The sequence below is a fragment of the Coregonus clupeaformis genome, chromosome 15 (genome assembly GCF_020615455.1).
Source record: "Coregonus clupeaformis isolate EN_2021a chromosome 15, ASM2061545v1, whole genome shotgun sequence".
NCBI classification, from domain to species: domain Eukaryota; kingdom Metazoa; phylum Chordata; class Actinopteri; order Salmoniformes; family Salmonidae; genus Coregonus; species Coregonus clupeaformis.
The window spans coordinates 62,371,871-62,380,344 of NC_059206.1; the positions used below are offsets into that span (position 1 = coordinate 62,371,871).

General features: G+C 40.1%; 1 protein-coding gene across 1 annotated transcript; it reads right to left on the minus strand.

The window, feature by feature from the left end:
• Positions 1-2,393: 2,393 nt before the first annotated feature.
• Positions 2,394-5,224, minus strand: LOC121583418 (tubby protein homolog). Its single transcript, XM_045225417.1, has 4 exons — positions 5,082-5,224; positions 4,531-4,629; positions 4,241-4,412; positions 2,394-3,388 (listed from the first exon to the last, which is right to left on the minus strand). Exons 1-4 carry the CDS (start codon positions 5,184-5,186, stop codon positions 3,255-3,257), a joined length of 510 nt encoding a protein of 169 aa, XP_045081352.1. The 5' UTR covers positions 5,187-5,224; the 3' UTR covers positions 2,394-3,254.
• Between the last annotated feature and the right edge of the window lie 3,250 nt (positions 5,225-8,474).

Below are 8,474 nucleotides of genomic sequence, written 5' to 3' on the forward strand. Positions count from 1 at the left end.
TCTAACCTTATTCCAATATGGCAGTCAAGCATTGTAGAGACCCTGGTGTCCTCTGGGATAGATTGTAAACAGAGAGAGAGCAGGGACCCACATGAATGATCTACCTCTGTTTACTCATTTTTTAAGTCCAGGTTTTGTATCTCAGATCTATTAAATGTGGACACATTGTATTAAAAGGTAACATAAAAAATAAAATACAATTCAAACCAGCAACTATTAAGACCAGAATGTATTCGTAATAAAAACATGAATTGTCCATGAGTTGGATCTGAGTCTCCTGTTTTCCTGTTGAATACACTGTACAACTGTACCACTGTCCTCGAGGACACTGTCCACTGTCCTAGCTGCCTATTGTCCTTCTTCAACCATATCATCACTTCATTCACATCTAAGGGGGTTCAGTCAGAGACTATACATAGTACTGTGGGTGCATATGACTGTTGTTTGACTAATGACAGGTTTGACTCATTGGAGTTTTATTTTTTTCATAATCAGAGAACTGTGTGTATACAAACACTGTATATTGAACAATGTACACATTTTACATTACAGCGAAACAGCACTTAACACACTCATGGAATGAAAGGGCCTTGTTTCTTGACACAGAAACTTGATATGAAAAGCTCTGTATTTTTCTGCAAGGATCTAAGCAGTTTGCCTAAAAATTCAGAAGAGTTAGAACACATTACTAAGAAACAGGAATATCATGGTTGATTAAAGTAGACCCTTTTCCATATAACTTACAATAGCAATGAGCTGTCTCATCAGAGATTGTTCTTTGCTGTTTGCCTTCATTTGGCAAAGTCTTCATTTAACACTTAATATCCATAAAATATAAAATAGTTTCATATATTTAGTGAAAGGTTTTTGCCTCTCAAGAAGTGTGGATAGTGGGAATGTCGTAGCCTCCAGCACAGTTCTACAGTATCAGCATAGGTTTGAATCCAGCCTACTGCCCTTTGACACAACCTCTCTATCGTTCCCCACGGTCATCTTCTCTTTCTATCTGTTCAATAAAGTCAGGAAAAATATGTATTTAAAATAAATGAGTGTAAAGATATTTATTGAATAAGTAAAAATATGGAGAATAAAAACCCTCCAGTATGCCAGATTCTTAGAGAATGACATCAATATAGGATAACGTGAGAGTTTACTATGTGTGTTAATACACACAGGACTGCTGCTATCCTTGCCATATCTGAGGGGTTTGGTCTCTGATAACATGTGAACTGATTCACATTATCAGATGAACTGATAACCTTAATCTGATAAATTCAGATGAAGATATGAGTTCATCTATAAATCTGCAAACCACAATGCCCATGGTCTTGTGTCTGGTGCCAATAACCGATTCTGTTTGTTATATTACTGAATATATTTTGTTAAGATTTCTGGGGACAAATTAGTAAATCATATTTTATTCAGGGAGTTGAGAATTTACTGTAGGGGGCATATAAAATACCTGCCTTTAGTGACTTCGTCATCTGAAAATTACATAATCAGATATAACCAAATAGAAAAGGGGCCAAATCCCGTCACCTCAAGAAGTGTTTTTCTTGTAGAGGGTGGGAGAGGAAGCAGGCAGAACAAAGAAACCCAGGATCAGACAGGTCAGCTGCATTACAAAGTCCCGTCCCAGAGAGAGAAGAACATCTGATAAAGTTAAAGCATAACATTGGATTTTGTCTCCAAAGGCACAATATGTACAGCTATTTCACATACACTGTGAACGTCGTTAAAGTGCACCATCCTATACATTCTCATACATGATAGTGTGATATGATGTTTTACAAGATGCACAGATTGTGTGTCATGCCCTTGACTTGACCTGGTCTGTTCATGTCCAATTGGTTAACTATCTGTTTTTATCCTATGTGTAGGTATGACAGATATTCCCTTCAATCATGTTGTGTGCTTCAGGCTCCAAAACAAAGATTCAATGAGTGTAAACTAAGGATATGGACACACTTAAGAACAACATACAGGTAACTGCTAGAATAAAGGAAACACTTGAGTAAATGAGGGATACAAAGTATATTGAAAGCAGGTGCTTCCACACAGGCGTGGTTCCAGAGTGAATTAAGCAATTAACATCCCATCATCCTTAGGGTCATGTATAGAAATGCCCAGTTGCCCATTATTTTGGCTACCATGGCTGGAAGAAGAGATCTCAGTGACTTTGAAAGACGGGTCTCAAAGGAGCATATGGGGTTTAAAGGGTGTGTGTCTCAGTCACCAGATCTCAACCCAGTTGAACACTTACGGGAGATTCTGGAGCGGCGCCTGAGACAGCGTTTTCTAACACCATCAACAAAACACCAAATTATGGAATTTATTGTGGAAATATTGTGTCACATCCCTCCAATAGAGTTCCAGACACTTGTAGAATCTATGCCAAGGTGCATTGAAGCGGTTCTGGCAGCTCGTGGTAGCCCAATGCCTTATTAAGACACTTTATGTTGGTGTTTCTTTTATTTTGGCATTTACCTGTGTCATGGATATGTATAAATACATAAATAACAATATAAATACATAAATGGATGTGAATGTTATGTGATGTTCAAATGAGTAATATTAGTTACAGTTATGGAGTTAAAGTGTTATTTGTTAGGAGTTTTATCATGAATTATGTTTTCAATCTTGAATGGTCCTAATTTGTAACCTAATGGTTTCCAGTCCAATATTGAATAAGTTAAAGGTGGCATGTGGGGGTTAATTACTACGATGAAACTCCTTCAACCAATTCAACATGAAGATGAACAGTTGTTAGTTTTTTTTTTGCAATACATGTTAAATTCATTGATAAGTAATTAATGGTTTAAAAAATGTTAGAATTCCACCACGGATACATAAAGTAACAGGATTCATTGTTACATATTTAATTTAAAACATGATCTATTAAAATGAGCCTTAAGATGCAAGAGTGGATTAGTCTTTGTGCTTGTCCTGTCCACTGACTGACATATCCTTATCCAGAATAGAGACTGGAAGGGTTCCTTAGGAGCACCAGAACACATACACACACACACACACACACACACTCAATAGACACACTTGCAGACAGTTTGTGCCTCCACACCATCCTCGGCTTAAGCAAATTCCAGGGGGGATTCTCGGACAGTGTTGGGTCCCCATGGTGACCAGGATTAACTGCAGCCCCTGGTGAGGGGACTGATGGACTAATGGAGGCCCATGAGTAGCCCTTCAGTTAGGGGCAGGTAGCTTCTCAGGAGGTAAAGGGGAGAGGATGGCTGCTACTCACAGGCCAGCTTGCTGTCAAAGCTGGAGAGAGCAATGGCGAAGGCTTGGAGGGCACACATAGGGTAGTTATAGTCCATGGTGAATACATCCTCCGCAACCCGCCCAAACTGCATCACAATGTAGTCCGCTAAAGGGGTGAGAAAGAAACAGAAAACGAAGAAGTGATAACTTGATAAATGTGGGTTTTTAGTTACATAAAACAATATAAACTATCATTACTCAAATCAAAGTGTATTTGTCGCATACACAGATTAGCAGATGTTAAAGCAGGTGCAGACCTTAAAAATCTAACTTTAAAAGAAGTGAGTGAAAATATATTTTTGAATAAGTAAAAATATGGAGAATAAAAACCCTCCAGTATGCCAGATTCAGAGAGAATGACATCAATATAGGATAACATGAGAGATTAGTATGTGTGTTAATACACACAGGACTGCTGCCATCCTTGCACTGTGCTCTGTCCTTTGTCTGCATCCCAAATGGCACCCTATTCCCTATATCAGGGATGGGCAACTTTGATGGGGGTGGGGGCCACAAAATTGATGATCTTTACATTTTATAGCTAATTTCCTGCAATTCTACACATTTTGCCATAGGGTGGAGAGAAATGTTAGCAGTTTTGAATATGATATCTGAGTGATACTGACTAACACAATCAATGGGGGCCCCCAGCCGGTAATTCAATAGCTGGCCGCAAAACTAACTTAGCAATAAATAAATAAAATATTGACATGGCCTAAATGACTGACTACCAGTGACTGGCATAATAAGAGAAAAACTGCTGATGCACAACCAAATTTCAAAATTACAGCTTGCAACAGTAAGTTGAGACCCCGACTGATCAGAGGGCCTTCAAAAGGGGGGCCGCGCCGCCAGTTGCCCATCCCTGACTTATATAGTGCACCAATTTTTCATCAGAGTAGGGAATAGGATTCACAAAGTATTTGACATGCAGGTAGTAAGAATCTGTAGAGCTCACGGTCATTGTCGTGGATGATCTGGAAATTCTTGACTGAGGCCTGAGTGACTCTGCCGTGGAAGTTCAGAACGTACGACTGCGTGTCGTCGTTCCACACGGGGGTCTTGTTGTGAAGCTCGATCACGCTCTCTGTGCTCTTGTTCTGCCATCGCGCCAGCAAAGACTCATGGTCCTGAGTGGAGAGGAGGAGTCAGAGACCGGTGAACCATTATTCAAGGCAACCAACTGAAACCACACCACCAGACCCTAACATACTCTACCTATATTGAGGAATATTTTTGTTGACTTACATTCTGTGGGCAGATGGCGACTCTCTCATGGTCCATGTTCATTCCAGGAATGATGACACTCATTTTACGAGGTCCTTTGAACCCTAAAACGTTGGTTTCCTGAAAAATAAGTATAGTGGACTTGTATTTTGGTCAGGTCTATGTCAACCACAGTATGAGTGGAAACCGTTGCCATTTAAATTGTGAGCACTAGGTGTCGCCATGTTCCAACACTAATGCTCTGTGGCTTTGCCTACTAACCCCCATGACATTGTATGGATTCATCCAGGTTAGCCTCTTCTCTCTTATTTGCTATTATTTGTGTCTGACACACCGATGTCTCCCCAGAGGAAGGCACTGTTATTAAGGGGCTACGGGGCTGGTCCTAATGCCTGAAAGTAGCGCTCTGTGTGCTGTCTCTGGACTCAATGTATGGATTTGATCTTGCTTGCCTCTCCTCTCTTATTTGTGTCTGACACATCCATGTCTCCCCCAGACTAAGTAAACGCTAATTAGCTATGGGCCTGAGAGTAGCTCTCTGTATCTGGGTAATAGACAACAGGAAGACTCACATAGCAGATGGCTGCCAGCTCCTGCCGCAGGTTAGTAGCCTCTAGGCTGGAAGTTGTCTTCCCAGGGTTCTGTCCACTGTCGTACACTGTAAACTTGGTCCCCATGAGGTTGGACCTGCAGAGAAGAGAAAACACACTGAGGGTTACAGAGGGACTGGGTGAGTATGCCATGCCATACTAAAGGGACAAGGAGTCATCGAGACTGATGAAGGCAGTGGCCATTATCCCTAATCAGCCACCTCCTGGAGCCCATCCTTCAATCAGACTCAATGAGCAGGAAAAAGGCTCTACTAATCAACCTTAAGGAAACAATACATTTGTATCCAGACCATGATGAGCAATCACTGTAAATGGTTAACATCATCATCATCATCATCATCATCATCATCATCATCATCGTCTTTAATGACTCAACCGTTTACCAGTCGTTCAAATGTCACCATCTCATTATTTCAAATATACAATTACGGTGTGTTTGTCATATCTTACAGTACATGCAATCATGGTATTTATACTATTGCCATAGTAAAGTGAACTTATAAATTAAAACGGCATTATTTCGTTATTGGATGTCAAAATAAATGATCATATGGCAATAAACAGATGGTACAGGTTAGATGAGATGTCTGCACAGCAAGGTTGAATAATGGCTCATATCTCTGTTAATCCCTCTACCTTAATCACAAACTGGAGCCCCTAATGGTGGATTGGATGGCTCTTAAAGGTCAAATGAAAAGTCAGGAGCTCATTTGTGCGGCCTGTCCATGACTCTCACAAGTGGCAGGTGAAAGGTCAGCTGCTCATCTCAATCCAGCTCTCCATCAGTCAAGTGTTACTGTGATGATAGAGGCGTGAGGAGCGAGAGGGACGAGAGGCGCGGAGGGGAGCGTAGCCTATCGACCATCAGAAGCAGCCAGTACACCAGATGAATGAAGAGCGTGGCCAGGCCATGTTTGATTAGACTACCTGGGGGGGCTCTCTCTGTGGAGCCACTGCTGTGGCAGAGCTGATGCTATCTCTAAGGAGCCCTGATGTCACTGCCTTCCTGGAAATCAAAGCCTGGAGCCATGGCACATACTATACTAGCACAGACAAAGAGCAGGCCCAGACAATATGTGACTGGTTACAGGATTGGGGGCGTTTGACGCTAGTTCCTACTTCACAGTAGGGCCATTTTAACATATTTGTTTTGTTGTTTTGCACAAATGCCTTCTCAAACATGTGAACTCATGTGCCTTAATCACAAACTTGTACGGGATCCGTAAATATGAATAAAAATGTTTAATTATGAGAGACAGGATCCTTCCTTGCTTGCCACGATTTGTTGAGATAATGGAGGGTTGACCACGCTGACGGTTGCTGGACATGTGTTTACATGTGAATTCTTAAAGAGATGGATGGGGCTAACGCTTAAGAGCGTGTGAACTATCCTGAATGGGCGTAAACGAAAAAGAGCTCATTAGCAAAAAAATCTCTTACATTTGACATAAGCCCCCACAGAGAAATCTGGTCACAGAAAGTATTCATACCCCTTGACTTATTCAATATTTTGTTGCGTTTGTTTCTTTCTCACCCATCTACACACAATACCCCATAATGACAAAGTTAAAACATTTTTTGAAAATGAAATACAACAATATGTGTTAGAATCACCTTTGGTAGTGATTAAAGATGTGAGTCTTTCTGGGTACGTCTCTAAGAGCTTTGCACACCTGGATTGTACAATATTTGCACATTATTCTTTTTAAAATTCTTCAAGCTCAAGTTGGTTGTTGATCATTGCTAGACAGCCATTTTCAAATCTTGCCATAGATTTTCAAGCCGATTTAAGTAAAAACTGTAACTACGCCACTCAGGAACATTCAATATCGTCTTGGTAAGCAACTCCAGTGTATATTTAGCCATGTGTTTTAGGTTGTTGTCCTGCTGAAAGGTGAATTTGTTTCCCAGTATCTGTTGGAAAGCAGACTGAAAGGATTTTGACTGTGCTTAGCTCTATTCTGTTTCTTTTTATCCCCAAAATCTCCCTTGCCGATGACAAGCATACCCATAACATGATGCAGCCACCACCATGCTTGAAAATATGAAGAGTGGTATTCAGTGATGTGCTGTGTTGGATTTGTCCCAAACATAACGCTTTGTATTCAGGACATAAAGTTCATTGTTTTTGCCATTTTACTTTAGTTCCTTACTGCAAACAGGACGCATGTTTTGGAATATTTTTATGCTTTCTTCTTTTCACTCTGTAATTTAGGTTAGTATTGTGGAGTAACTACAATGTTGTTGATCCATCCTCAGTTTTCTCCTATCACAGCCATTAAACTCAGTAACTGTTTTAAAGTCACCATTGGCCTCATGGTGAAATCCCTGAGCGGTTTCCTTCTTCTCCGGCAACTGAGTTAGGAAGGATGCCTGTATCTCTGTAGTGACTGGGTGTATTGATACATCATCCAAAAGTGTAATTAATAACTTCACCATGCTCAAAGGATTTTCAATGTCTGCTTAATTCTTTTACCCATCTAAAAGTAGGTGCCCTTCTTTGCAAGGCATTGGAAAAACTCCTTGGTCTTTGTGGTTGAATCTGTGTTTGAAATTCACTGCTCGACTGCAGGGACCTTACAGATTATTGTATGTGTAGGGTACAGAGATGAGGCAGTCATTCGAAAATCATGTTAAACACTATTGTTGCACACAGAGTGAGTCCATGAAACTTGTGACTTGTTAAGCACATTTTTACTCCTGAACTTATTTAGGCTTGCCATAACAAAGGGGGTGAATACTTATTGACTCAATACATTTCAGCTTACATTTTTTTTATTAATTTGTAAAATATTGTAAAAACATAATTCCACTGTGACATTATGGGGTATTGTGTGTAAGCTAGTGACACACAATCATTTAATCAATTTAAAATTCAGGCTGTACACAACAAAATGTGGAAATACTTTATGAAGGCACTGTATGTACAGTTGAAGTCAGAAGTTTACATACACTTAGGTTGGAGTCATTAAAACTTGTTTTTCAACCACTCCACAAATGTCTTGTTAACAAACTATAGTTTTGGCAAGTCGGTTAGGACATCTATTTTGTGCATGACATAAGTAATTTTTTCCAACAATTGTTTACAGACAGATGATTTCACTTATAATTCACTGTATCACAATTCCAGTGGGTCAGAAGTTTACAAACAATAAGTTGACTGTGCCTTTAAACAGTTTGGAAAATTCCAGAAAATGATGTCATGGCTTTAGAAGCTTCTGATAGGCTAATTGACATAATTTGAGTCAATTGGAGGTGTACCTGTGGATTCTGAGGTCAAGGCCTACCTTCAAACTCAGTGCCTCTTTGCTTGACATCATGGGAAAATCAAAAGAAATAAGCCAAGACCTCAGA

Coding starts and splice junctions, on each gene's coding strand:
- LOC121583418 (XM_045225417.1), bottom strand. CDS start 5,186: ATGGGGACCAAGTTTACAGTGTACGACAGTGGACAGAACCCTGGGAAG. Junction 4,630..5,081: donor AGCTGGCAGCCATCTGCTAT/GTGAGTCTTCCT, acceptor CTTATTTTTCAG/GAAACCAACGTTTTAGGGTT. Junction 3,389..4,240: donor GATCATCCACGACAATGACC/GTGAGCTCTACA, acceptor TCACCCCTTTAG/CGGACTACATTGTGATGCAG.